General features: G+C 54.2%; 1 protein-coding gene across 2 annotated transcripts in view; it reads left to right on the forward strand.

Moving 5' to 3' along the window:
• The window catches only part of ASTN2 (astrotactin 2), a 357,282-nt gene that overhangs the window by 52,119 nt on the left and 277,412 nt on the right, over nt 1-27,751 (forward strand). For both annotated transcript variants that reach the window (XM_075772822.1, XM_075772823.1), the window contains exon 2: nt 4,668-4,855. In XM_075772822.1, the coding sequence (XP_075628937.1) occupies nt 4,668-4,855 (188 nt within the window). The remainder of the gene's footprint in view (nt 1-4,667; nt 4,856-27,751) is intronic.

Genomic DNA, 27,751 nt, shown 5'->3' on the forward strand with positions numbered 1-27,751 from the left:
GTGGGGAACCGTGCAGGGATAAACTGCCGTAAGCAAAATGGCTTATTTTAGTAATGACCTTCAAGAATTAAATAAAAATACAATAATCATGGTAGATTAGCAAGAACAAGCCAATTAAATACAAAACAGGCTTTGTAAAACGCCGTGACAGATAAGGCAGGGCTGCAACCTCCCGAATAACTGATGAATGTTGAAGCATTGCATAAGGTTGGGGGGGGGCTGGGGGGAGCCAGTGAATATTTCAAGCCTGGCAGCCTGCCTTGGAGAAGACAGAGGTGAAAAGGCTATCTCTGCCTGCTCTCTGCCTTGGGTAAAACAGAGCGGGAGGGGGCAGAGAGGGAGGAGGAGGTGGGTGAGGCAGCCAGGAGCCCGAAGGCATGGAGTAACAATCCTCCAACTTTAATATCTGCTGTTGCATTTTATATTCATCATGTCAGCATAATCTGCTTTTATGGGAATCGTCTTGGTTCCCAACCAAATGCATTTAGGCCCTTTTGCTTTTAAGTTTGATTGTAATATGAGTTGAAGACTTCAATGAAATGTTTATGTGTAAGGGTTGTAGCAACAGCAAAGGGAAAAATGGCATTAGAGAATCAGTCGGAAGGGATCTTGCTGCGGTGGCTGCTGTCCCCTGCCTGGTCCTGGGCAGGTGACCTTCCGATGGGCACGAGCCCCGGTCGGGGACTGACCCCAGGAAGGGTTTTGTTTGGATTGCTTGTTTGATTTCCAAGAAAACGTGGAAATTGTAGTTTTATGAGACCCAGAGCTTGAGGAAGGGCAGAAGAGGAGAAAGTGCTCTGTGTGCCCTTTTCTTAAATTCAGACCATCACCAGGGGATGGGGGGGGGGCAGTGCTGCCCTTGGGCACAGCTGGGCTGCATGATGGGAGACGAGGGGCAGGTGTGAAGAGTTGGGGCGGGAGAGGAGACATCTCTGCTGGTCTGGCAGGGGAACAGGTCCTCTGCGGTGGGGTGGAGAGACGTGGCTGTCTGCGGGCGTTGGAGGAGGAGGATGGTGAGCGAGGGGTCTGGCTGGGTGCTGCTGGTGCCTTTGTCGTCCCTTCTCTGCTACTCTCCGTCGGGCACAGTGAGCAGGTAAGAAGATGGCATGGCAGCTGTTCCTTGGTCCCTTTGGCTGTTCTACTTGGTGTTTTACCCACAAAGCCATGTTTGAACCCCGTCTGAGAACTCCCCGTCTGCTAGATGCCGAGGTTTTAAACAGCTGTAGACTACAAGTGCTTTTCCGTTGCTGCCCATTTAGAACCTTAACTGTATCTCATTCTGTTTTGGTGCAGGAATGCCCTTAATTTGTTCCAAAAGCATTTGAAAGCTCTGATAACAGGCAATCTTGCTGCAGACTATTGCATCCTTTCTGATGGACGGGCTATCGCTGCTATAACTACCGTGTAGATAGTGGAGTGACAATGCGTGTCCGGTGAAACACAGGCAGTATAATATTCATGTCAAGTATATGAAGCCAAAAAACTTCCCTGTGTTTGGATATTGAAGGGTTCAGCAGTTAACAGGGCTTGAAAAGGCGCTTTTTTTTTTTTTTTTTTTTGCATTTTTCTTTTTTTCTTGTAAGCAGTGAATCTGATTGAAGGCTCATGATATCCTGGCAATGCTGGGAGTAGTAATGGCCAGGTTTCCTGCAGCATGGGCTGCAGGGGTGAAGAGCGGACAGGTATTTATAAATGTGTGCTACACGGTACCCAGGCTTGGCAAGTCAACTTTTGTCAGCAGTTGCCTTGCTGCTGGGTTTGCTTAAAATTGTGAAATGAATGTTAAATTGAAGTTTCTACTTTGGGAAGAGACCTTTTGAAAATGAAACAGGCTTATCTTCAGTCTAGGCTAAAATGCAAAAAATTGCCTGTATCTCAGAACTCCCCCGAAAACGTTCTCTGTGATCCTTTTAAACATCCCATGCAAAAATGCGTGTGCAAGGCAAAATTTTGGAGAAAGATTGACCCTGGAGGGTTTTTTTTTTTTCTCCCCTGCTTCGTTAACGTGATGTAGCCTTTGGAAATCGTAGCGGTGGGGTCCTGGTGGCACCCACATCAGGTCTGGGCAATATAACCTCCTTTCCTGAGCTATTTTGGAAAGGTCTTCTGCAGGGATGTGTGTGTGATGAGTGTGTAGTGGTGTAAATCGTCCTCTCCTATGGGTGACTGTCCCTCTGAACAGAATTAAGATGGCTTTGCATAACCAGAGTCCTGTTTCTTGATGCTTCCGTGCTGTCCCACGGCCTCTTGGCTTCTGCAGAAGAGGTTGTGATGTCTGTCTTAAAGCTGTTACTGCTTTTAGTCCTAAAAGTAGCATTTGTTGCAGTTTTAATTAGACAAGGAGATGCTTTTCAGTACGGACCTTTGAAGCCTTGCTAAGAAGATGACTGCAGTTGAGCAGCCCTGGTATTCCTCTCGTTTTGTTTTTACTGCTATAAGAACCTTCTGCTTTAGCCTCTTTGGAGGCGAGACACACACCTCAGTTCATTAGATTCCCAGGTGTTGTGCAGGCTGCTGTCCTGCAGCGTGAGCCGCAGGGCTGGCTTGATTTACAGGGTAAAGAGTGCAAGCGGCACCTTTGCTACTGATTTGCTCCGGCGAATGGCTATTTATATTAAAGGAGGGAAGGGATTATTAGGAGCGATCTCATTGCAGTGACAGAGATGTGACAGGGAGTTCACGCGTCCCCTCCGAAGTGCAAGCGTGGGCTCTTGATGGATCCCATGCGTGGTCAGGAGCTGTTTAGTTTTTCCTCCTTGAGTGCTCAGATGTGCATAGAGATTGGGGATAACGATGGGCACGGTGCTCGGGAAGCAGAGATAATGAGCACAGCCCTCTGATTAGATTCAGGTACCGGTGCAGCCGGCTCAGGTATGTCAGTAGTGTAATTAGTGAGGTGCTGAATCAGGGAGTTGGCAGGGACAAGGTTACCCTGTTACTGCCCTCAGCTGGGCTGTGCAGCCAGGGGGGATGCTGTGGGACCGGGGCGGGATGGGGACTTCTCTGGGAGCCGGGGGTGGCCAGCTCCGCCTTAATCCGTGATGGAAAGCCAGGAGCTTGCTTCTGGAAAAGGTCTTGATTTCAGGCGTAAGAAAAATTGTTTCTGAAGGATCAAGAGGGTTTTTTTTGCTGGGTTGGGATGTGGGTCTGTAGAAGTGCCTGCTCTTGTAGCCTGTGTGGCTGCTTGTGAGCCAGCACCCAAGCGTCTTGAAGCATCTTGTCCTGAAAGGTGTGGGCAGCTCCTCAGGACAGCCACAGCCGGGCTCGTTCCTTCCTTTGTCTCCGCCGGGAACTGGAACTGGATGTGCTTTTGCCCAGCTGGGTTTAGGAAAATAAAATGCAAAATGCCACCGCCGTTCCCTGGCTGCTTTGCCCGCAGGGGAACAAGCCCCGTCCTCCCTGCTGCCCCTCTCGTGGGTGATGCTCTGTGGCCGAGGTGTGGAGGAGGACCTTGTCCGCGTTCCCACCACGGTGCTAGGGGAACCCAACTCGTGCTGTCAGCCTTTCTGGAGCAGACACACCGTATGGGCTGCAGGCCGCGGTGCGTTACAGCTGGTGGCTGCTCCCAAACAGGAGGGAATTGAATTTGGGTGTCTCACAAAGCGGGTGATTGCTGAAGCCGTGGGCCCAGTGACTAAGAGGACCTGACTTGCTTCCCATTGCTTATATTGCAAATGGAAAAACAAACACACAAAAAAGAGGTGGTGGAAGGAGAAATATTTTGGCTCATTTTGCGCTAGTATTTTTTTTTCGGTTTTGATTCGGCTGCCAAACTGCCAAATCAGTTCTTTGCAGAGATCCGTTTAAAACTTGATGGGCAGCTGTGGAGCTGTCAGCACTCCTGCCTGTTCCGCTGCAGCTGAGGCTCGGAGCTGCTGGCTCCGGCTGTGCTGGAGACTGCGGATCTGGGACTGGCTTTTGGTTTCACCGTGCCTGGGTTGTCTGAGCCCCTAATTAGTCAGGTGTAGTGCCCTGAGTCAGGGGAAGCTGCCGCAGTGGATGTGTGTGCCGGGATGGTTCCCAGGGTGCTTAACGCTGTAAATCAGGATGGGTGGGATGTAAAGCTGCAGAGGAAGACCAACAGATGTGCAACCCCAAGGCCAAGCTGCACTGGTCAAGCCTGCTGCTTGTCTCTTCTTACTGGTGCTTGTCAGTCTGTGCTGGGACCGTCCCTGCTCAAGACAGCTCTAGTACTACCTCGCTGCCTGGGAGAAGGTTTCGTTGTGAACGCCAGCAGAGCGTGTACTGATGTCTGCGTTTTGGCTTGCTTGGCACCAAGCGTCTTCCCTCTGCCTCGTGCCGAGCACAAACCTCCCTTGGGCTTGGCCGCAGAGCTGGAGGAGCTTCCTCCAGCCTTTCTGCTGGGAGAGCTATAGGAGGTTACAGGCACCTTGTGCAATGTGTTATTTGCTGTCGTTGCCTTTCTAGTGCAGAAATCCCAAGGCACTTCGTCGCCCCTTGCTTTTTATTACGGAAGACGACTGTTATCGTTTGTATGTGGGGGAAATAGCAGGCAGAGGCCAAAACCAATGCTCAAGCTCATCGTGCGGATCAGAAGCAGAACTAGGGATAAGACTCAAAAGTCCCAATTTCCAGGACTGCCAAGAATACCACCTTTCAGCACCGTGGAGCAAACTGATCCTCAGTTGCATGTTTTGTCCCTGCAGAGATGTCGGGGACCGTGGCTGACATTTCGCTGGTGCACTGGAAGCAGCAGTGGCTGGAGAACGGCACCCTGTACTTCCACGTCTCCATGAGCAGCGCCGAGCAGCTCTCCCGGGCCACCCCCCCCAGCCTCCAGGAGCCTTCGGAGATAGTGGAGGAGCAGATGCACATTCTTCATATCTCAGTCATGGTGAGTCAAAGCTGCCGATGGTGTCCGAGGGGATGAAGGGCAGTCTGGGAGGGGACGGTGGCCGGCAGCCAGATCGTGGTGGGAGGGTGGTGAAAAAGAGCAGGGTGGCAAGTCTGGTTTGCAAATGTCCGTGTCCCTTCTTGGTTGGGCCTCCAGAGAGGGAGAGATGTGTTTGAATGGGCCAGGGGAAAAAAAAGAGCGTCTTTTAAGAAAACGAAATAAAACAAAACAACAGACTGTAGGGAAGAAGCTGTTGGGAGGGTGAGAAGGAAGCTATGGCTCCTCCTGCCTCTGGTGAGGTGTGAGCGCTATTTCTCTTTGGTCTCACGTCTCGGCGTGTGGAAAGGCAAGATTTTGGGCTTGGTCATTTCTTCTTGAAGTTTTCTGAAACTGAATTTTGTCTGTCAAGTGGGTATGGGCTATAGTGTGAGATCCTTCTCTTACAAAGGATGAGCCTGACCTAAAAGTAAAAAAGATGGTCCAGATGCTTTGACTATCTCCATCTCAGGTGTTTATGTGACCTTTTATTAACATATCCTGTATGTGCTCTGCCTTTTAAAGTGCTTCTTTCAGTATAATATGAGGTGGTCACCTACATATTTGGATTTGGTCCGTCATCCTTCTGTGCTTTGGAGCTGCGTCTGTAAAATGTGACTGGCTGTATTGTCCCTTAACTCCCATTGGGATAAACTATCCCATCAATAAAAAAAAAAGGAGTTAGACTTGCAGATCCTGTGTGTATGCATGTCATCTATTTGCCCAAAGTTAGTCTTTTGTAGGGTTGGGGGTTCCCATTGCAGCAACCCTCTGCAAAAGGTGCATCTGTTCATGGCTTGGAACCCGAGCGTCATCTCCACGCCTTCTGCCCTTCCTTTTGGAAGGAGGAATAGAGACGATGGCTGCACAAAGCCTTTTTTTTTCCCCCCATTTGAACAAGTGGCTATTTGGCTTTTACAACTTTAAATCTGTTATTTTGAGTGTCTCGTTCGTTGTCGGTGAGGCTTTGGATTGGGCGCTGAGTGTACGTGAGCACGGAGAGAGGCTTTGCATTAAGGCTCTTGGGCAAGATAAGAGGTGGTACGATAGCAAGAGGGCAGAAGGGAGAGGAATCGGGGACTGCAGCTTACTGGGTTGGACAGGGAACGTTTCTCAGGTCCTGCTAAAAATGTCAGTGTGATGGAGTTTTGGAGGGGGGGAAAAAGGGTAAAACTGGTATACTTAGAAAATAAACCTGAAAAAAACAAGTGAGAGACAGGGCAAGGAATGAAGACAGCAAAACCCGAGCGTGGGGTGTGAAAAGCTCGATCCTTGGTTGGAGCGTGGGATTGCTTGGCTATTGTGGGCAAACCCGAGCCCTGGGGGAGAGGCCCCTGGCTGCGGGGAGACGCTGGCTCTGGCGCCTGGCGATTAGCGCGATTGCTCAAAATGCGGATTTTCTTCAGTAGGGTCCCACTCCTCAGACCTTGCTGAAGCTGATCTTTCTAAAAAAACAGTGTGATGGTTGTAATTGTGTGTGATTGATGCTTTGGAGAAAGAAATGGGTTTCTCTGAGAAATTCCTGCCCGGAGCCTTCACCTGCTGTACCTCGGAGCACGGGAGCAGCGGTGCCGGTGGGGTGGAGCTGAAGGCATCGCTGTGCACGTCGCAGGAATGTTTTTGCGCTCTAATCCTGGGCTGGCCAGTGAAGATACGCTTTGCCACATCTCGCTTAAGCTGATAGCATGGGAGCATCCATGGCTTTGTTGTGAGAGTTAACTCATGCCCTGAGCCTCTCCTGGCCTTTGGCAAAAGCAGGGGGAAGACAGGAGAGTTCCTCCTGCACTGAATGAGCCATAATTCCGTTTTCTTTATAAGTCCTGATACTCCTCGCGACAGAAGCCGAGGTCCAGGGCAGGGGTATGGGTCCAGGTGGGATCTGGGCTGGACATGTGTCCCTGGGGAGGCAGAAGCCCTGGCCGTCACTCCCCTGCGTCTGGATTGCAGCACAGACTTGAAACTTTGCCTTTTTTTTTTTTTTTTTTTTTTTTTTTTTAAGAAGATTAGTTAACTTTTTGAGTGAACCTGAGCCAAGTTTTGAGTTACTAGCAGAAGATAAATCTGTGGGTTTTTGGTTCCCCCCCCCAGGATCACATGGAGTTATGTAGCTAAAGTAAAACAGGACAAAAGTCTTTGTTTCTTGGGGGAAATATTTCATCCGAGTCCCCGAGCTCTGCTCAAGCTGCTTTCCTGCGCTTTTACTTCCCTCCCTGACCCAGCTAAGTGGCATCCCAGAGATGCCCCATCACCTGAGCCCTCCTGCCTCCCCGGCAGCGGGGTCCCCGGCCATGCTGTGCCTGGCAGCTGCCGCATCCCAGTGCGGGGGGGCTGCGTGGTTCCCCCCTCCTGCTCTCGCCGCGTCCGTATCCCTTCTCTCCCGTCTCGAGATGCAGCTGGTCATCCCCGTGTCCTCCTTCCCAGCTTCTCAAAAACTTTCCCTCCTGCTTCCTACCCTAAAGCCCGGTGTCTCCTGCGTGCTCTCTATAGACTAAAACACCGTTCCCGCTACGCAGGAGGAGTTTGAGCCCACGGCAGCGCTGCCTTGGCACTCGGGGTCTGCGTGCCCCGTTCATCATCAGCCCAGCATCTCCCTGCGGGGGACAGGAGACGACGTGGGAAACTGCTTCCTTCCATCTCCGTGAAGTGGCTGTAACGCTTACTTTTACCTGTCTCCTCGTCCTCCGGCTGAGTTATCGAAAGCCGGGGAAGGTTTGCCTGGGGGATCGTGCCAATCCTGCACTCAGGGAGTACTCTGGCAAAGCTTTACTGGGCAGGGAGACATCTCCGAGCCGAGCTCCCTCTGAGGGGAACGTTATTTTGGATTTGTGTGGGTGTGTATGACTTGGCTGGTCACTCCGGCTCTGCCTCACCAGCCGAGACCCCCTCTGCGCTGCGGGGGGGCTCAGGGGGGAGGCTGGTGAGGGGAGATCCTGGGTTTACCCCTTTTTTCTTTTTTTTTTTTTTTTTTTTCCCCCCCCAGTGGTTTTGGCTGTCGGTGCGTGGCTTTCCGCTGCGGGGTGGGTTTGTTTCCAGTGCAGCAGGAAAGGGGCCATCAGTGTCCCTGGGGCCACCGTCTGCCCCCGCAAAAGCCCTGGGCACGGAGCGACTGTGACGCTCTTCACACCTCTCTTCCTGAGCTCAAGGGCATCTTTAACAGCAAAATAATACGTGATTTTTAATTTTTTTTTTCCCCTTTCCTCGCTGTTTTTTCTTAATCTCTCCCCAATGAGACATAACATTAATTACTGCAGTTAAAGGGAATTCAGTCTCCATTACTGTCTGCCACTCCTTTCCTCTTGGCTTGAGCATCTGAAATTTGTCTCCCAAATGAAAAGAAGGGAGGAAGGGGAAAACACCAAATATGCAAATGCTAGATTTTATTTATTTACCTTTTTTTTTTTTTGTGTGCAGTGTCAAGTAGAAAGGAATCAATATTTTTGTCATTATGCCTGTTGTGTTTTTTCCCCATAATCTTAGCTGTCATTTGGGTTTAATTGTGTTGTTTCCTCTTGTGTGGAAGTAAATCTTATCTGTTTTGGATTAAAATTCAATGAAGGTCACAGCAGCTCGAAAACTTACCAGGCTGCAGCAATTAATGTTCATTTGGCTTTGATAAATTGGAATGTTCCCCACAACAGGACTGGAGTGGATTTCAGAAGCAATAATTCTTCCATTAACTCAATGATTCCCCGCGTGATGGAGCGTCTTGTCACTGCTCTGTTTGTCATCTGTCACTTCAAGGATCTGGGCGTATGCCTGATATGATTTATCATGATTATTGGGGCTGCTTGTGTCAAAACATTTTAAACCACTAATTATTCCAGCCTTGTAAATTGCTGAATTTAACAAAACATAAGAGGTGTTTTTTTTTTTTTTTTTTTTTTTATTCCCCACCATCTTGTGTCCTTCTTTAATTAGTGCTCTGCGTCGTGGTAAATTCAGACCCGGAGCCACGTCCAGCAGCGTTCGCTGTAGATGGGAGCTTATTTTCAGGGCTCTGGGGAGGTGGAGGGCTGGGGATGGGTAGACAGGGACATTTTTATCTGTGCATTGACCCATCTTGCAGACCTTCGGCAGGGCCATCGCACCCAGCGGCTCCTCCCAACCCTGTGGCTGCCCGAGACGCAGGTTTGGGAAGAGGATGCAAAGCCGCATCCCGTCCCGCTGGCGAAGGGATGGGGTTTCCTCCCTTAAGCTTGCGTGAGCGATGCTGGTAAAAGCCCTGGCAATGGGAGAGCAGAGCCAGGACCGTGCGGGTGCGTAAAGGAGCTGTGCGTTGCCTCTGCTCCATCTCCAGCGGGAACGAGGTGGGCTTTTTTGAGAATGAAACAAGGCTTTTGCTTGTTACCATCTTGTACCATCGCTCTGTAAGGGAGCATTTCAGTGTCTGGAATAAAAGGTGACCAGACCTCATCAGGCTGGGGTTTTTTTATATTATTATTATTTTATTTTTAATGCCTATTTTCTGCTGGCTGTTACTGGCAGTAGACAAGTTAGCTGCTGGTTGCTAGGTCTCCCAGCGGATTTATTTTAGCTCTTATTTATACGAGTTTCCTTTTTTTCTTCTTGTTCTTATGCATCTTGATGTTTCCCTAATGCTCAGCCATTGGTGCTGTGCTCCGTCAGGCTCCGAGCTGGGTATACAGCGTGCTCTTACATGCTTCACTCTGATTATTTAGCATCCTGCTCTGATTTAGCATCCTGCTCTGATTTAGCATCCCGCTCTGCAGTGGAGCCGGGGAGGGGTCCTGAGGGCCCGGTGCCCTGCGCAGGTGGGTCCCGGCGAGCGCGGTTTCTCGTGGCCGCCTCGGGCTGGGGCGGCTCTGGAGTTTCTTGAGCGCTGCGGGAATGTCAGCGAGTGAGTGGGGGGTTAGGAACTGCGCCTGCCTCCTTCCTGAAGCTGCTGTGACAAATGCATTCATTTGCCTTTTTCCTCTTTTCCTGCTTTTTTGGCCATTATCTGTGACCCATATCGCAACTGTCCCTCCCTCCATGCTCTGCTGCCCATGTTTACTCGGGGAGCCTGTGTCTCATTCGGCTCTCGGCTTGGCTGCGCAAGGCATCGTGCGCGCGTGGCACCGTGCTCGTCCCGCGATGGCAGCCGTACCGCGGCGGGATGAGCCCCTCGGCTGCCCTGAACCCAGCATCCATCCAGCGTGTTGGACACGATGGTGAGGTCTTCTCCGAACAGCTGCGCAAGCCCGGTTGCCTTTCTGTCTCCCCGTGCTGGCAGGGTTGCTCTCCTTCCCGTAGGTGGATGTAACGTCATACCGGTGCAACTGGGCTTATCTCGGCGTGCACGGGAGGGGAGAGGCGGCTGAAACCCTTGGCAGAGTTGGGGCGATTCCCATCCTCCCCAGCAAACAGCTCTCTGAGGGATCACTCCAGTCCCGCAGGCTTCAGGCACATCCACGTGCAGGCTCCTTCCGCTTCAGCGTTCCCCTCTGCTTGGCTGTCCTTCGAGTGGTACCTCATTTTCCTACCCAGCAGTATTTTGTTCTTCTTGGTAAAAACCTCCCAAAGGATTTACTTCCCGACTGTGTCCTTGCAGCTTGCACAGCGGTGTGTCCTGGGGGATAGCCGGCTGTTCCAGTGGAGCCCCGTGATCTTGGTGGATGCAAAACGTTGCTTGAGCCTTGCTCTGGCTCCTTGCGGCGTGTCTCGCTGATGGCAGCGTTGGAGCTCCTGTCAGCCAGCTCAATTTGGGGAAAAAAAATGGTGTAACATGAGTAATGAGGTAGTGAAGAAGGCACAACATCTGTGTCATCATTTCTGCACCAGGAGGTCAACCAGATTCATAAAACATGCACTTCCAGCTTGTGATATGTTTAGGAATTAATTAAGGTAGGGAGAGAGTTGCTGCTGCAGCAGATTTCCTTATCTGGAAGGTATTAAAAAGCTAAATTGATCTCCAATGAGCTGTTTTTATTAAAAAAAAAAAAAAAAAACCCACAAAAAGAAAAGCCCCCAAACCCCAGGAGCTGCGTTCAGCGTGTCCCTGTGAGAGAGTCCCGTCCCCACCCCTCTCTTGCAGGGAGGTGAACAGGAGGTGCCCGCCCCAGGGATGGACCGAGCGTCCCCAGATCCCCAGGAGGCGGTGGGAGCCGCGGGCTCTGCGCTGATGGCAGATCAAGCTGTTAGCACCTTGCCCGGAGCAGCGTCCCATCAGCTGTCCTCCCTGGTCCGCTGAAGGTGGCCCTAAGCTCTTCCCTGAGCTGCTTTGGGGTGGCCAGAGGGGCTGGTGGGACCTTGGCTGGGTCTAGTGGCCCAAGGCGGTGGGGCTGACCGCTTGCAGGCTCTGTCGCTTTGGGGAGTGGAGCTCAGCACCGGCTGGACTTCACACCGATAACCTTTCCCTGCCCTGTGCTGTCTGGAGCACCGCGGAGACGGTAATGAAGTCGTGCACGGGCACTTGAACTGGTCCGGGGGGTTGCTGGTGGGCACGGCTAGAAGCAAGCCTCTTGGTCCTCTCGCCGCGACGCTGTCGGTGGGGTCTGCTCTTTCCCAGGGTGGGGACGTTCTTCTGCTTCACGTTTCGTTTCCATAACGTGCCGTTAACCAACTTTTTGTAGGCTGGGAGAAGCAGCCTTGTTCAGTCACCCTCCCCCTGTTCTCCGCTCTCCTCCTCCTTCGCAGAGACGGTATAAAACAGGGACTAACGTAGTTAACGATGTGCTCTTGTATTTAGGGAATTCATTTCGGGGGGACTTGTCTTTAAAGTGTCACTTGTGACAATGACACCTGTTATGTTAATAATTTTTAATAATAATCTCTCTCTGTTTTCTACCTTAGCTACTCTGAATACATTAGATCCTCTATAGCTTTCTATCTAGCAGATTGCACCCCCCCACACCCCCCGCTGTGTTAAAATATGTAACTGGAGTGCTTGATTTACATCTCTGATAAAGCGAGGCTGAATAAATACTCTTAGTTCATCCGAACGGAGCAGCGAGCTAACTTTCTTGTGCCATCCCCAGAGCGATCGGAGCTGGTGCTCGGGGAGGAGCAGCCCTAGGAAGCGGCTGGGAGGGGTTTGCTTTTTTGCAGATGGCATCGAACGCGTGGGAGGGATCCACAGCCTTAGAAAATTCCCAACCTTGATGTGCTGAGAAAATAGGACGGAGGGGAGAAAAAGTAAGAGCTCACGTTGGAAAAGTGGCCGGTATAATCCGGGGGTGCTAGAGCTGGAAGTGGTGAGGAGATGGAGGAAAAACCGCAGAAGGAAGGTTTTGGAAATGGGACGAGGAGCGCTGGAGCAGCGTTAGCTCACGGCTCAAGGTGGGACACGCAGCAAGGCGTCGTGCGCGTCTGCCTTCGCCCCCGTGGCAGGTCCCTCCACGCTGCCGGCGACATCACGACGCGTATTTTTATCGCACGGTGTGCTGGGCTGCATGGGGAGTTTGCAGATTTCAGTTTCTTGTCTTGAACTTGTTCCCTTCCTTCCTCCTCCTCGTTCTTCCCCTTCCTGCCATCTGTCTGGGATAAATACGTGTACATCTACAGCGCCGTGGGGCGTAGCTGGTAGCTTGACCTTTTCTCGGTGCTTTTTCTCTCAGCCTGGGTGAAGCAGATGGAGAAGCCAGGCTGTGGTGGGGTACCTCTGCCTCGGCTCCTGGTTTGCAGAGCGGCCAGAGAGGCAGGAGCATCCCTGTCCCGCGCGGGTCCGGTATCCGGGTGCCGCGGGGCTCCCGGAGAGAACAATTCCACGTGGGAACCCTGTGCTAATCCTGTGTGTGAAGTGCTGGGAGTATTTGATCGGTGCCTTTGAAACATTGACGTAAACACAGAAATGCTTTACAGCTACCAGCCTACGTCTAATTGCTTTAAACTGCCAGGCTCAAAACTACATATGGCATTAAAATTGTCACGAAACTCATCCAGGAAAACTCGGGAGGCTGCGGAGTTTTTGGGGTGGTGGCCGGTCCCTGGCTCCAAGGAATTGCTTACGATGGAGAGTGCGTTCCTGTGGGCTTCAAGGCTGGGCTGGGCTGGGCTTCAGACAAGGGGTGAAATATCTTCCCCCCCCCCCCCCCCTTCAAACCTCATGTTATCTGCAGATCTCCCTTCTCTCAGTAGTTTTTCTTGTTTGAATGCAAGTTAGAAATGTTTGCGTGGGTTAAAATGCTGTCGGTATCAGGCGTTGGCTCGTGCGAAGGTGAGCTGTGATGAACCTGGTGCAGAATAGCTTAAAGCTGGTTGTGAAAGAATTTACGCTACAGCGCTACCAAAGACTGAATTTTCATTTGGTTGGCAAAACCTAAAGATGGGAGTAAGTGTTAATGACGGGATGAAATGCAATATCGTATTTGTCCCCAGAGGTACGATTTTGCTTTCAGTTTGGGCTTCCCCTCCCAAATTTAAAAATAAATTGGACTTAGTTTCACAAGGCAGTGTTACGCTGTGAAAAGGCAGAGCGCGTTTTGTTCAGGCAAGTGTCAGAATGAAATGTTTCTACTCTTCCACGCTTTCCATATCCTCCCCGAAACCACTTATGCTTTAGTTTCAGCTGATGTGAAACTGTCTGAGCAGATAAACCATTCCTTGAAAAAAAAAAACCAAAAACTTGCCAAGCTCTTCGTGGAGTAACTGTGCCTAAACCAGAGGCGATGCGGTGCCGAGGGGGACGGCGATGCGCGTCTGACGATCGCTCACCGAGTTTCTCCAGCCTCTGCAGTGCCCGACCCTGGTGAAGGGGATGCTCGAATACCCGCCGGCGTGAAAGAAGAGAACGAAGTTCTTACATATGTGACTTATTATTTTTTTTCCTGATCGTTGTAGAGATGCTAATATAGCAGAGGACTTTTTTATGTGCGTCTCTGGCTCTTGCTGCTGTAGGAAGTTGGGCAAAATTCCCACCAGCTTAATTGGGAGCAACATCAGGCCAAGTGTAGTTATTTTTACCTGTCACTGCTCCCACTCCGCCTTCTCCCTCCCACCTCCGTCCCCCCGGACAGGAGGGAGCGAGCTCTGTTTCAGCCTTCAAAAGGTCTCCGCCAGCTCCGAGCAGCAGCCTCGCATTCATGATGCGCAGCAAAGGAAAAGAGGGGAAAAAAACCCAAAACAAACCCAACCTAATTGTGCTTATTTTTAAAAGCCAATTATCTAAAACTGCAGGAAAATAATTATTTTTGAAGGGAGCTGTTTGGACTGCGGGGCTTTGCCCTGGGTGGGAGCTTCCTGGGGCCGAGCTGGATTTGTTATGGCAGCGAGCGGGAGCGTCAGTCAGCCCCGGCTCTGCCTGGAAATGCTCCACTTTCAGGGCTTTGGCGCTTTATTCCTTGCGTTGCTCTTTATCCAACAGGGAAACAGGTTGTTTTCCCTTAGAGCCTCTTTTTTTTTTTTTTTTTTTTTTAAAATCCCCGAATGGGCAGGCAAGAAAGCTGCTTCCAGAAGGATGGCAGCAAAGCCAACTGATGCTTTAGCAATGTCAGGGATCTCCGTTTCCCTTCCCAGAGGGATATGTGGTTAGGAACTCATCCCCAGCCGCCCCTTAGGAGAGCTTGAGCTCTCCTGCCGTCCTGGCCGTGGTTTTCCTCATTGCACCAAACTCACGAGCTCGGGGTGAAACCAAGGTGCAGACGGCAGCGACTGCAGGGGGAGCAGAGAGCAGCCCCGGAGTTAAATTTAGCACTTGTTGAAGCGTTTTGGGAGCATCGTTCCGCAGAGGTCTGCGCTGGCGGGGGGTTTGATAAGGCAGAGGGAAAGGGACGGGCAGCCCCGTGCGGGTGCTGCGAGCTGCAGCGGCTCCGCAGCCATCAGCAGCGTGAAATCGCAATGGGGGCAACGACTGGGTGGAGGGCGCTGGTTAATGCCCCAAAGGGAGTCTCTCGCTATGAATAAGCTGCAGGTTTTGCTTGGCCTTTCCTGGAGATTCATCGTTATTCGTGCCAGCGCTGGGCCTGTCAGACTCCCTCTGCCGCAGAAATTAATGATTTGAACTTGCCGACCAGCTCGCACGCTGGGATGCAGCTCGGCGAGGCAGGCGAGGGCCCGGCGGGGCGGCGGCGGAGCGCGGTACCGGAGACCCGATCCCACGCGGCATCCTTGGGATGGCCGGGACCTCGGGGATGGCGAGGGCAGGGCAGCCGCTTCTCCCACCGCTCCTCTTCGTGGCGGGGGTTTGGGATGCGTAGCTGTTTGGACAGTGTCTCCCACACCCTCTCAAGTCTCTGTGGGTTCAGGCACATCTGCAACCCCTTTGGAAAACGGTCCTTGAGCTGCGTGCAGCCTCACGCAGTTGGGAGATGACGGGGCATGAATATTTCAGAGCGCGCCGTGCGGATGGAGTGGTGCGCTGCCAGCCATCCGTGGTGCGGGATTAGGTACGGAAGAGGCTCATTTACAAACTGCAAACAAAAGCAATGATTGCTGCAAGGCTCATAGAAACAAACAGAAATGAGACAACAGCTCCAGGTACATCGACCTATCGCTTGAATTAGTGCCAAGGATTCTTCTCGCCCGCAGCATCCAGCTATAACAAGCTGGGAGATGCGTGTGCTGCTGAGGCATCCAGTTAGCGAGTAAGGTTTGTGCCCTTAGGCTGAGGTTACGGAGGGGATGTGGATGTGGCCCTGCCCTCCCTGGACAGCGAAGAGTGTAAGCTGCCAGTGAAAGCTTTTCTGCCCACTTTACTTTTCCTGCGAGGAAGGGCCGGTGCTGTCGCTGCCTGCAGCTCCCAGAGCCTGGGGTGACGCAGCCAGTGTGTCACTGGTCCTGTTTGACACCAGACATTTTGAGAATCAGTTACCTGGCGGTGCTGGTTGGGCTGACAGGTCTTAGCTCCCTCTTTGAGGACTACCTTGACCTTGTCTCAGTGTCTCAATGCATCCTCAGTATCAGCCTGGGGCCGCGCGTTCCCGGATCCACCTGGGATGCTCGTGGCTTGTGCTGGGATGAACGCTGCAGCACGAGCTGTAGCGTGGAGCCGTTTTCAATTCTCCCTCTCCGTGTACTCGAACCGCCTCTGCCACGCAGCCCAGCTCATCCTCTGGTTGTCTGGGGGCCGAGGGCGGCAGGAGGAGTCGGCCGGGTTGTTCTAGTAGCTGCTGCTTGGTCCTAGGAACTGGGAATAACCTCGCCAGAGCAGAGGGGTGACGTGAACTGATTCTTCTCCCCCCTCGACCCCGTGTTCCCTGGGAGGCAGGAATTAGCTGGGCTGTTTGCTGGCATGTGTTTCCCTGCTCCCCTACGGCAGGGAGGTGGGGGCTTGCGCGAGCATTTCGGCAGCCTGCGTGTGGTCGGCAGGGGTGGCCAGGGCTGGGGTCGGGCAGAGACACAGACGCGGATGGGTTTTTCAGCCAAGCTGGCTCCTACCTTAGGCTACTGACTGCTTTGGATTTGGCTGTCACAGTCCCTATATACCCCACCCTGGACCTCGTACCCCTCCCCAGCTGCCAGCCCCACTGCCAGGCAAAGTCTTCCCTGCGGGGCTCTGAGCGTGAGCCATTCCCCCGTGGCGTGGAAGTGCCCTTCCCTGGCTGAGCCGGGTTGGGGTAAAACATCGCCCGTGGCAGCTGCAGACCCTCGGAGGGTGCCCACCTCTGCCTGTGTGCACCTCAGCCGGGTGGCTGGTGCTGCGGGGCAGGAGGTAGTCCTGGGTGGGGATGACCCACGTTGGCTTTGGGCCACTTGTGCTCCACAGGCCACTAAATACCAAGATCCTGGCTTTGATGACCGAGCAGATCTTCCTGGAGGGAGCACTGTGTACGTGTGGGCAGGCTGCTCTGCTCCCAGGGCCGGCTCGAGTTTTTCGGGCATTGCACGGGGTAGCTGAACCTCTGGAGGTACGTGGTGCCCAGCTTACCAACGCGATGCATGATGATGGGAAGAGCAGCTTTAATGATCGAGTCATGTGCTGCGTATCTCTCTGCCAACCACTGTTTTAAAGCGATCACACTTCATCTGGCCATGCCTTGCCTGTCATCTGGGCGTCTCTGCTGACATACGGTCTCTTGCCGTGCTCCCTTGGCGTGCCGGGGTGCTCTCCCATCGCTCCTGCCGCTGCAGCGGCTGGCTGGGGGCTGTACGTCCCTCCTCAGGTAAACCCACCCTGTCCAACAGCGGGTGCTGCCCTGCAGCTGGGGACAGAGCTGTCACCCGGACTGGGGTCTGTGCGTGTGCTGCCCTGGGGTTGTGCCAGGGCTGGGTGCCTGGGGTTGTCCCTTTGCTCTCCTAATCGGTCTCCTTCCTTCCTTCTCCTTTAGGGGGAAAAAAAAAAAGGCAATTAGTCATGGAACTCGTCCTGCCCTTCCCTGGGAAGCGGCTGCTCCTGGCTGCGATGCTGCGGCCGCGGAGGGTTTCACGAGCGTAAACGTACCCTCTGGGTGCTGGCGAGCAGATTCCTGCTCAGCGGCCCTAGCAGAGCGGTCACCTCCGTGGGGACTGCTGCGTGCGCTGGGGAGGAGAGAGGAGGCTTCCCACCACCCTGCCTTTTTGGGTCATGAAATTTAGAGGCAAAATCCCACTATTTCTTCCCCATGCGCTCAAGCCTGTTGGTAGAGCCGCGCACCCAGCGGTGCTCGTGTCTGCAGGCTCGCTGGCGTGAAGGCACCGAGTTGGGCACGATGCCTCCGGGAGACCGTGGTGTTGCTTTTGGGGGGTCCGTACAGCAGCGTTGGGGGGCGGGGGCTGAGGGGGGCTGTGCAAAATGCAGCTGCTTGCTCCTGGAGGTGGCGGGAGCCCTGCTTTCCCCGTGCTGGCCGGGCGATGTGGGGACGGTGATGGCCCCAGGTTGCGTGGGCTCGCCTCCTGCCGCAGCTCCGGCCCCTTGGCTCAGCCGTGTTTCCCTTAGCAAGACAAGCGGTGTGGGGTGGTTTGCTTTGCTTTGCTTTTTAAATGGTCACTTTTCACTTTTTTTCATGCTCTTCCTCCTTGGTATGCAGGTTGGCAGGGGGAGGGAGCCTTCAGCCAAGCTCTCCATCACACGTCCCTTGTTTTTTGTGTGTTATTTTTTCCCCACCGCTGCCCTTGCCAAGGGAAGGACATTGTATAGCCGCTGAGACTGGCAGGGGCTGTAATGCTGCCTGCCAATAGCCACAATGTCTGAAAAGGCTTAGGAAATCCAAGCTCTAAATTAGCTCCCAAATCTTCTTCCTCCCTTTCTCTGGTTAGAGCACCCTGCAGAGCAAGCCCGAGCTCCCCTTTTGTCGCTGGGCTCCCTGGAGAGCGGCTGGCTCTGCAGCCGTGCTGGGGGGCTTTGCCTGGAGAGCGCAGTGCGACGGTCCCGTGGGGATACCGGCAGGATCCTCAGCGCGGCGTGGGTCAAGGCAAGCTGGAGCACCTCGAGGAGGGATGGGGGGCACGGTTCTGGCACGCCTCCTCCTGGGCTTTGCCACCCCGTCCCCCTGGCCAGCTCCCTCCCCAAATAACCGCTTTGGAGCGCTCGCTTGGCAAGTGCGTTGGGGTTCTCAGTTGTGCTGGAGAGAGCAGAGGGGAAGCGTGGAGCTGATGGATGGCTGCCGAAAACCTCCCTGGGGAGACGGGAGGCCCAGCTTGTTCTCGCCTCAAGGATGCTGCCGAGAGTGGCCAAGGTCACAGCAGCACACGTGGCCGGGACATCTGGGCCAGATGAAGCCAGAGGAGGGGAGCAGGAGGCACGCTGGCTGCCTGTCTGGTACAGGAGGGGACACCCCGTGCCACGTCCAGCTGTTCCCCCAGCCCCCCCGCACCTCGTTTCTGTCCTTGCCGGGTCAGTCGGTGAAGGCAGCGGCCACTTCTGCTGCGCTGTGAGATGGCAGCGGGCAGCAGCTCTGCACCGCTGCGCTCTGCGTTAGAGGATGGCCGCAGGGTAACTTTTTCCCCGGAGCCCTTGAGAAGGGGTTTTGCGGTAGCCGAGCCTGGGGAGCAGCTTTGCTCGGCAGCGCTGCTGTGTTTCGGCATGGATGCGTCGCAGGGCTTTGTCTTTTGCCTCCGCTTTCTCCTCTCGAGGGAGAAATGGAAAGGGCTCAGCTTTGGCATCTCTCCTGGAAATTCAGTCTTCAGCTCTGCAAATGCCTGGCGGTACAGCATCCCCACTGGTGCTCCAGCCTTCACCACCTAATACAAATTGTTCTTTAAATGTCTCTAACAGCTCTCTCTAGGTAGCTTTCGGTGCTCAGGTGCTGCAAACAGAGCGCAAGCGTCACATCTGATACGCTCTCCTAACCCCAAACCATCCCAGAAAGGGCTCCTGCGCCTCGTGCTTTGGGGCTTTTGGTGTCCCGCCTGGCTTTGCCTGCGGGTGAGGAAGGCGATCCTTCCCCGGAGGGCTGAGCATCGCCAGGGCACGTCGCTGGGGCTCAGCGAAGCCGGGCTGCCGCCGCAAGCATCGCTCCTTCTCGGGCCCCTCGGAGGTGGCACGTGCGTGGGAGAGAGCATGAGCTCTGCAGAGCAGCCTCGGGCGTTGGAGTCTGCCCGCTTCATCCTAGCGGCGGGTACCTTGGGAAATAATAGAGGAAAATTCCACTTCTAGAAGCGTGTAACTTGTTTTTTGTATTTTTTTTTTTTAAAAGGCTTTGTCAAGCTCTCTCTCCCCCTCTCCGTGCTCTGCAGCCAGCTCTGAAGCAGAAGTGATACTTTCTGCCAATGCAATGATTAGCCTTTTTGCTAATGACCCAAGAACAGTGTCCAAAATAAATGAGCCCAACCTGCTCATCTTATTAGCCAAATGATTGCAAAGAAAGTGGAAATATCTGCAAAAACAGCTTAGGCAGCTGGAATTTGGAAGCGTGATAGAGTCATTGCTCGAAGTACGGAGAGGAGCCATATGTCTTCAAAAAGCTGGTCCTCTCCCGGAGCGGGGAGAGCCCCTGTGTTATTGGGGGGGGGTCTGCTCACTCCCTGCTCCCCCTTTTGAGAGGTTACCCTGTGGGGCTGGTGCTGTGGCTGTCCCCAGGCTCTGCTGGTTCCTGGGGCTGAGATGCTGGAGATGGGCAGGTATTTCTCCTCCTGTTCTCCATGTCTGGTTTGTGGCTTCCCACGTCCTTCAGGTGACAGGCAGCAGCACTGGGATGTCGGTCAGGAGAGCAGCTAATGAGGTAACCAGTGCGAAGTCGTTCTTCAGGAGTTGTTCTTATGTCCTTCGGGCTCTTTCCAGTGCACTCGGCAAGGTCACGGAGCATCCTCGTTTCACGTGGGGAGGGGTGAGGAGGACAAAAGGAATAGTCGTAGAGGTACCGGGGGTTTTTGCAGAGAAGGGGGCTCCTGCGTGCAAGCCCCGTCTCGTCGATCGTGGTGATGCTCAAATGAAACGGGGGCTCACCTTGGGGAGGGATTTTATGCTGTGTGTAAATGGGTGAGAGAAACTGGGCTGGGTGAGTGAGGAGGGTACGTCTCGAGGAGGGGTGAACATACCTTCTCTGTGGGCGAACTCGATTCGAAAGGGGGGTGTCCCCCCCGTTGCTGCTCGTGCATCCCGGTAGGTCTCTCGCCAGCTGAACGGCCTGACCCTGGCGCGAGGCTCTGGGGGGGGGGGGGGGGGGACACAGCAGTGTGACCATCCCGGAGAAGGGGCTGAGGCTGAGACGAGCCCTGAATGCCTAACTCTGTAGCCTTGAAGCGATATCACATCAGAAGATCTGCGTGAGTCTCGCGTCTTATTTGATAGCAGAGAAGAATGCCCTTGTTCCTCTTGTCCCCTCGAGCCAGGGAGACCTGGCTCACAATGCGCGAGGTCCTAAAAATTGCTGAGGAGGAGGAAGAGGAGGTCATCCTCCTTCCAGCACCCGGTGTGCATGCCATATGCTTCCCCGACCTTCACCGTAGCACAGCCGATGTGAGCTCCTGCGCGCCCGCTCGCTCATTCAGCCTCACGGCTCGCGGGCTGGTGCCGTGGGATGCTCCCGGGGTCCCACCAGCCCCTCGGCATCACGGCCCTGAGCATCCCACCGGGGCTCTTCAGCAGGCAAATGCACAGATCTGATGTATGACCAAAAGCACTTCATGCATATTATATGGCTCTGTATGTGAGTGTATATATATAAAATATAAACTTTGTGTATATATATATATGTACATATTTTTTTACTGAGCTGGGATCTGAAGGGTGTAATGTACAGAAATAGGAACTGTGACTTTACTTTTTAATTTAACTGAATTCATATACAGCTAGTTCTTTGCTCTGTGCCTTGGACTTCTTTCTTCTTTTCCTAATTAGTAGGGGAATTGCTAACTGTATGTTTTTGTTCTGAGAAGTTTCACGTTTAAACGATTATCTGTACTGGAAAACATCCTGACAGCGCAAATACCGCAAACACGAACATGAAGTGGATAAGCAAATGACCCTTGCTATCTTTGCACCCATCAATGTCTTTCACTGCACTGAGTCTCCCTGGAAAGCGCCCTGGGTCCCTGGGGTTTGGAGGTCGGGGAGACATGGGTGCGAATGGAAGTGTCACCTGCACGCCCCGGGCTGCACAAGTGTAGCCGTGCGCTTTTGGTGAGGCGTTGGCTTGTGCTAATTTTTCATTGTCGTTTTCTTAAACAAGTTTGTCAGGTTAGTGCTGAAGTGGTTTGGTGTTGGAAGGTGTGGTGTTCTGTAGCTGCAGGGTGGTGGGGTTGTTTTGAGTGGGGGAGTTGCTTTTACAGTACCCCAAACCTCCCACACGTGCCTACCCTGCTGATGGCACTGGCATCAGTTGGGATGCTCCAAGGATACTGCTCCAAGGATACTGCCTTCTCTGGAGATTTTTGCAGGATGAGGATTACTTTTCCGTAGGATCTCTGGTATGGAAGGGATTTGGAGAGGTCATTAAATCCATCTCTCTGCCCCCAGGCAGGATCAATAACCCTTTGTCACTGGTGATGGATGTTTCTTTAGCCTGTTCTGCAAGGCTTCCCCGTCCCCCCCGGCGGTTGTTCCTGTCGCAGATTTGGGCTTGGGCTGCAGCTGACCCGGGGAGGAGCAGCCTTCAACCCCCCCAAAACACGCTTCCCTTCCAGCACGCTGCCTTCAGCCCAACTTCGCAACAGCCTGATATTTCAAATAACTTTCACAATGTTTGGACTGATTTAAATAAGCAGGTGGTTTGAAGTGATTGATGGAAATCCTTTTGCTGTAAGTGTTTTGCTCCGAGGCTTTAGCTTCAAGTACCCCGCTCCGGGTCGCAAGCCGGGATGCAGACTGGCATCCTCCTCTTGCCCTGGCATTGCCCGCGGCTCTTCAGCCAGAGGTTGCAGACACACGTGCGTGTGGAGGACGACTGTCGTGCTTTTTAAGAGGGGTCTGAGCGCTTGTATTTTTCTTTCCAAGGTGTCCCTTGAAAAACGGGACGTGCCACGCTCCACGTAGCTGCGGCTGTTCCTCTTGCTCCAGCAGCCGGTCCCTGCAGGGACTGGGATGGTTGGTGCCTGAGGCAGGGGTGGTGGAGGGCTGCAGCCATTCGGTTCTGGGTTTTTACTCCCTAGGGCTCCTTTCTGGTCTGTGCAGACGTGTTTAGCATCTGGTTCCTTGTCCGGCTTTTGTGAGGGCATCTGGTCTTAGATAAGTAACTGAGCTGCTCTTCTGTGGTCTCCTGCACAGATCTATCCTTGGATTTATGGGTTTATCCTTGTCCTGCTCCCACAAAACAGGGGCAGGGCTGTTCCTGCGTTGCTGAAAGGACACCGGAGCGCAGGGATTTAATGACTTTTAGGCCAGATGGAGCTGTGGCGGGAGCTGGGAACTGAACCCAGCATCTCCGCAGCCGTGCAGCGCCCTGCACCCCCCCCGGCTGCCCTCCCGGTGCCTGGGCGAGCCGGCAGCGGTGAGCTCTGGAAGTGCTTTGGGCAGGGGTGGCTCCAGCAGCCTCCCAGGTGGGCTGTGACTCTTCCTCCCACGGGGTCTCTGGTGTGCAGGAATAGCTTGCTATGACGGAATAGCTTGCGTGACGGATAGCTTGCTGTCAGGATGCCCAGCAGCCCTAGCCAGGAGTAAGGGCTTTCTTGGCGTTGCAGTAGAAGCTGCCCTGAGCTGGCAGTTGTGGGTGGTGGCAGGCATTAAAAAAAAAAAAATAATAAAGCAGAGAGAACTGCTGTGCGCAGGGCAGAGGTACCATGCCATGCAGCATTTGGGTTACCGAGCGCTGAGTGTCGATGGACAGAGCTGATGCTCGGTGTCATTCTGCTGACGCATGGGTCACCTCGCCGCAGGGAGGCCCAGAAAGCGTGCCCAGCACGGCGAGGTGCTCACCGAGAAGAGTCGTAAGCTGAAGCCCAGTGCACGTTCTTGACCCTCTTGTGGGGCTGTCGGTCTTTTTGTCCGGCGGTGTTTGCAGCTTGCAAGCGTTATGGAGTCTCTTGGTCCCTGCTAGTGCCAGGTGTCCCCTCTCTGGTGTAAAGGTGGAAACTGTTTTCTGGCACAGCGTAACTGTTCATGGCGGAAGTTAATGATTGAGTTGTTGGCTGGGGAGATTCCTTTGAGCTCAGTGGCACTGTTAAAGAGCATCACTAAGATGTGTGAAGAGGAGGAGAAAAACAAGGGTGGAGACCACCTTCAGGTCCCCTGCTCTGGCCAGACCCATCTGTTGTGGACACACGGTGCTGTGGCTCAGGGCCCTGCGGCAAATCTCCCCAGAGCAACCCAGCCTGCTGCTGGCCCCACCAACCCTCGCTTTAAATCCCCAAAGGAGGTGTTTAACCCCCCACCCCGCAGACGCCTTGTTCCACGGTGAGCATTTACGGGCCAGGCGCAGGGATGCAGTTGCTGAGCATGTAACTTTACTCGCGGTGCTCTTGGGACAGGACATTAAATTGCCTGCTGCAATTGCTTGGCCGTCACATAGATTTTTATCTCGAGTGTCCTTTGGAAAGGGAGCCCCGGGCTGTTGCTGGGAATGTTAAAACGAGAAATGTGTTTTGCACCTGGTGATGGGAAGGAGCAGCTTTAGGGCTTGTGACAGTCCGCAGCCTCTGCTGCCCGCACCGACTGCGTGCAGGCAGCTCTGCCTCTTCTCCGGAGGGCTGAGCATCCCGGAGAGGTGGAAGGGGACCGGCACGGCCAAGCTCTGCTGGTGGCTGGAGGTGGCTCAGGTCCTTGGCTGTGCCTGGGGATGAATTTGGGAGAGGGGCTGTGGTGCAAGCAGGACTTGGTAGGGCAGAAGGAAGGGAGTGCTGCTGTTTGAAATGGGGACACAGGAGAGGGAGCAGAGCCCTGCACCATGTTTTCTTAATTGTTTTCTTGCATGTAGTGGCTCTGGCCCCGTTTGGGCTCCTGAGGTCCTGCTTGCATGCTGGAGCCTGTCCCAGTCCTCTGCTGAGGCTGCCAGGAGAGAAGGACTTGTTTTGAAAACTCCTTGATGGAAAACATTTGCCTGCCTTGGAGAGAGGGTTTCCTCCGTTTGGCCGGGCAGTGCTGGCTGTCCTCTCCGCGGCGTCTCGGATCCTGGGCGTGGGTGTGCAGGCTGATCCTGCAGAGTCATCTGCTGCCCCTGGAAAATCCCCACTGGTGCGGAAAGCCTGGCCATGAAACCCCGGGGAAGGCCGGGATGGGGCTGTGCAGCGGGAGGGGTTGGAGGAGGACCATGTCTCCTTGGCCGCAAGCAAAGCTCTTGGTGAGCAGCTTCCTGGCGTAGGGTGCCGTTGCTCAGGGTGGTGGCTCTCAAGGAGCTAAGCAGTCTCCTTGTCCTCTCGGGTACCGTTCTTCTGCAGTGGGACATGGGACACTGATTTCACTGGGTCTCACATCCTGGTGTTCTCCAGCCACGGACTGAAAAGTTGCCTTCGCCTCGATGTTTTGCACGTTGGGTGTCCTGGGCTACCTGAGCTGGGGGCTTGGACAAGGACCATGCAGGCATGGACCACAAAGGTTGAACCAAGTTTCCAGTGCTCCGTCTGTACAACGCGTTAGGGATGCTGTTCTTTTTTTGGCTTCCTTTGTCCTGTGGGAAATTACTCTTTTGTGATGAAAGCCTGAAAGGAGGTCGGATGCTGAGGACATCAGCTGAGTGCCTGGGGACCAAGAGGTTCTTTTTCTTTGGAGTAAAGGGAGGATTAGAAAGACAGAGGAGCCCGTGCAGATCCACGCTGCCTCTCGAATGGACGCTGCTCTCTACCCGGGGGCTCGCCTCGCCTCGCCGCCCGCCTTCACCTTGCCACCCAGGCAAGCTTCTCCGGGAACATATGGCTGCATCTTCATCTGCTGTTCGTGCTTTCCCTTCAGGCAAACCTGTTTCTTCTGCAGGAGGCCAGGCCTCCTCTGAAGGTGGGAGCATTGCATAGGCTGGGCTTCATTTGGAATAGATGCGCGCTTGTGAACTCAGCCCAGCCGGCAGGACGGGCATCGCATCGGGGTGAGCTGTGATGGAGCTGAAGTTGGGCAGGAGGTCGTTTTCCTGCCTCCCAGAAGCTAAAAACAAACTGTTGGGGGGTGTGTGCGTGTGTGCACTGCGGGGAGAAGCAAACCAAAGCTCAGTACCCACCGTCTGCATCCAGAGCAGCAAATAAGGAGTGGAGAGGTGCTTCATGAGCTGAAGGTGTGGGTAGAAGGGCTTTATTAGCTCCATTTGAAATATTTCTTCTTGATCCCCATTCATCTGTGGAATTTAACTTTATTTTAGCTTTAAATTTAGATTTTCAAAACAGGCCTGTCAAATTAGTAAAAGGAAATTTGATTAGAAAATGGCAGCGGGATTGAGATCTTTGTTTTTCTCCATGCGCGATTTGGCTCGGAGATCGCTCTTAACCAAAAATACCCTATTGGAAAGTGGTTTGTAGCTAATCAACGCTTTCCAACAGGGCCGGGGGGGAAGAAAAAGAGAGCAGAGCTGCAAAATTCCTGCCACCGGCTCCCCAGCCAGTGGCTGCCCCTCGACAGGGACCAGGCAAGTCGGGCTGCGGGGCCAGGGCTGCGGTGGTGTTGGGGGGGACAAGGAACACAGAAGTGGGGGGGATGGCTTTGTGCCTTCCCCTGTCCTCCCCTGCTGTCCCCATGTCGGGGTTCAGCTGTTTGAACTCCCTAAGGATGCCGATGGCCAAGCCTCTGTGCAGCTCCGGGAGCTGCCCACCCCGTGCCGGGGGGAGCGGGGGATGCTTAAATCGGGGAGGGATCCTGTGAGGCTGTTTTGGGGTGGAGGTGCAGGACTCTCCCCTGCCCATAAACCACAGCGTCTTGGCGTGTCTGCCGTCCGTCGGGGCTGAGTGGGAGCCCGTCCCAAAGGGCAGGAGTCGAGGGGGATGGATGAGGGAATTAATGAAACGGCAGAGTTAAACGCGGGCCGATGCCAGCCACGGGGAGAGCGGGGAGCTGCCATGCCCAGCGCTGCCCGCAGAGCCTTCCGGGGAGCTGAAGGAGGTTTGAGGGGGTGTGTGTGTGTGTGGGGGGCAGCTTTCCTTGCACAGAGCCCTGTTTGAAGCCTGTTCGCATTAACGAGTTACTGCTCATCAGCTGAACACCCAACCCGTACGGCTGTGGTTGGCTCTAACACGCCCCCACTGGTGTCCCTTGGTGGGCGAGCAGAGATGGGGTGCTGCAGAGGGGGGGTCCCAGTCTCACAGAGCTCATGCCACGATCGATGGTGGCGGAGGGGGATGTAGCTGGGGTCAGGCTGGCTCCACAGCAGCCATCCTTGCCGGGGCCCTGCCTGCTGCCAGGGATGGTGCCGCCCGCCGTCGGTGGCTGAATTCACTCCGCGATTGCTCACAGATGCTGCAATTACGCTGGCGACACCATGTCAAAAACCTCACAGCGGCATCGGTGCACACACGGGGACGGGAGGGGGTTATTAGCCTGTTATTATCCATTTACCCAGATATCCTGGCTAATCAGCTTTCAGATGGGGAGAATTAATTGGTTTCATTTGGAGCACCAGGCATGTTTAATTGAAATGAATTCTTTCCCATTTGCAAATGGGCACTTTCTCAGCTGCTGCTGGATTGGGGGGGGGGGGGGGGCTGCAGCGTTCCCATCGCGGACCCTCGCGGCGCGGTGCAGCTGGGCTGCAGTGAACCGGCTGTAATAGCAGCGCCCTTCAGTCCTCCATCTGGGAAGGAGCTCTCGTTTCTCCACGCACGCAGCCCGCTCGGACGCGCTCCAAACCCTCTGCTTATAGCGGGGCTGGGGAATGCATGTCCGAAATTGTCTCGGTCCTTCTAAGCGTATAGAGTGGCGTGTCGGGGGAGCTTGGCAGGTCATCGTGGTGGCACGCGAGTGGCATCGCTGCGGTGCTTGCTGCTTTTTGTGGGCAAGAGGTGCAGCTGGGGGATAGAGTCAGGAGATGGGGGTCTCCAGGACTGGGTGGGCATGTCTTGTCCGTGTGCAGGATGCTCAAGGCTGTTGTGAGTTGGGGCAACTCTTTGGAATAAAAGCACTTTTACACCTCTGCTGCTGCTTACCCTGCTCTAGGTCTCATCCAGACTTTGCTGCAGCACCAGGCAGGCTGCTGAGCTGGCCGTGCAGGAGGAGATGTCCACATTGGGTGGGCCCGGATTTGGGGGGCTGAGCAGCGCCCTGCATCCCTAGCAGAGGTGGAAGAGGTGGCAGCTGGTGACTTGTCCTGCAGGGGATGGCATTGATCCTGCCTGCGAGGATATAGGGAGAGAAAATCCGGCACCCTGGTGTGCGTGGCACCGAGTGAGCACATCAGCTCCCCCAAACCCTGCTCACCCCTCTGAGCCGTTGCTGCTGCCCACCGGCCTCTTGCTGCTCTGGTGTCAGCTTCTCTTCGCTAAAGACCTGTCTCCTCTTTGCAAGGATGCGGCCGTAATTAGAGCTGGGTGCAAGGACCGCTTCTCGCTTTGTGGGAGCACAAGTGGGAGCTCATGGCTCTGCAAAAAGTCCCTTTGGATAGCAGGGACACTGTGCCGGTGGGGGCTGCGCTCGGGTGGTCCCCGGGGAGTCCCTTCAGGTCCCCGCTTCCCAAGAACTGCTCTAGCGAGGGTGGGGGTTAACTTAGTGGGGGGCTCAGAAAT

The sequence above is a fragment of the Balearica regulorum genome, chromosome 20, assembly GCF_011004875.1.
Source record: "Balearica regulorum gibbericeps isolate bBalReg1 chromosome 20, bBalReg1.pri, whole genome shotgun sequence".
Classification (NCBI taxonomy): Eukaryota; Metazoa; Chordata; class Aves; order Gruiformes; family Gruidae; genus Balearica; species Balearica regulorum.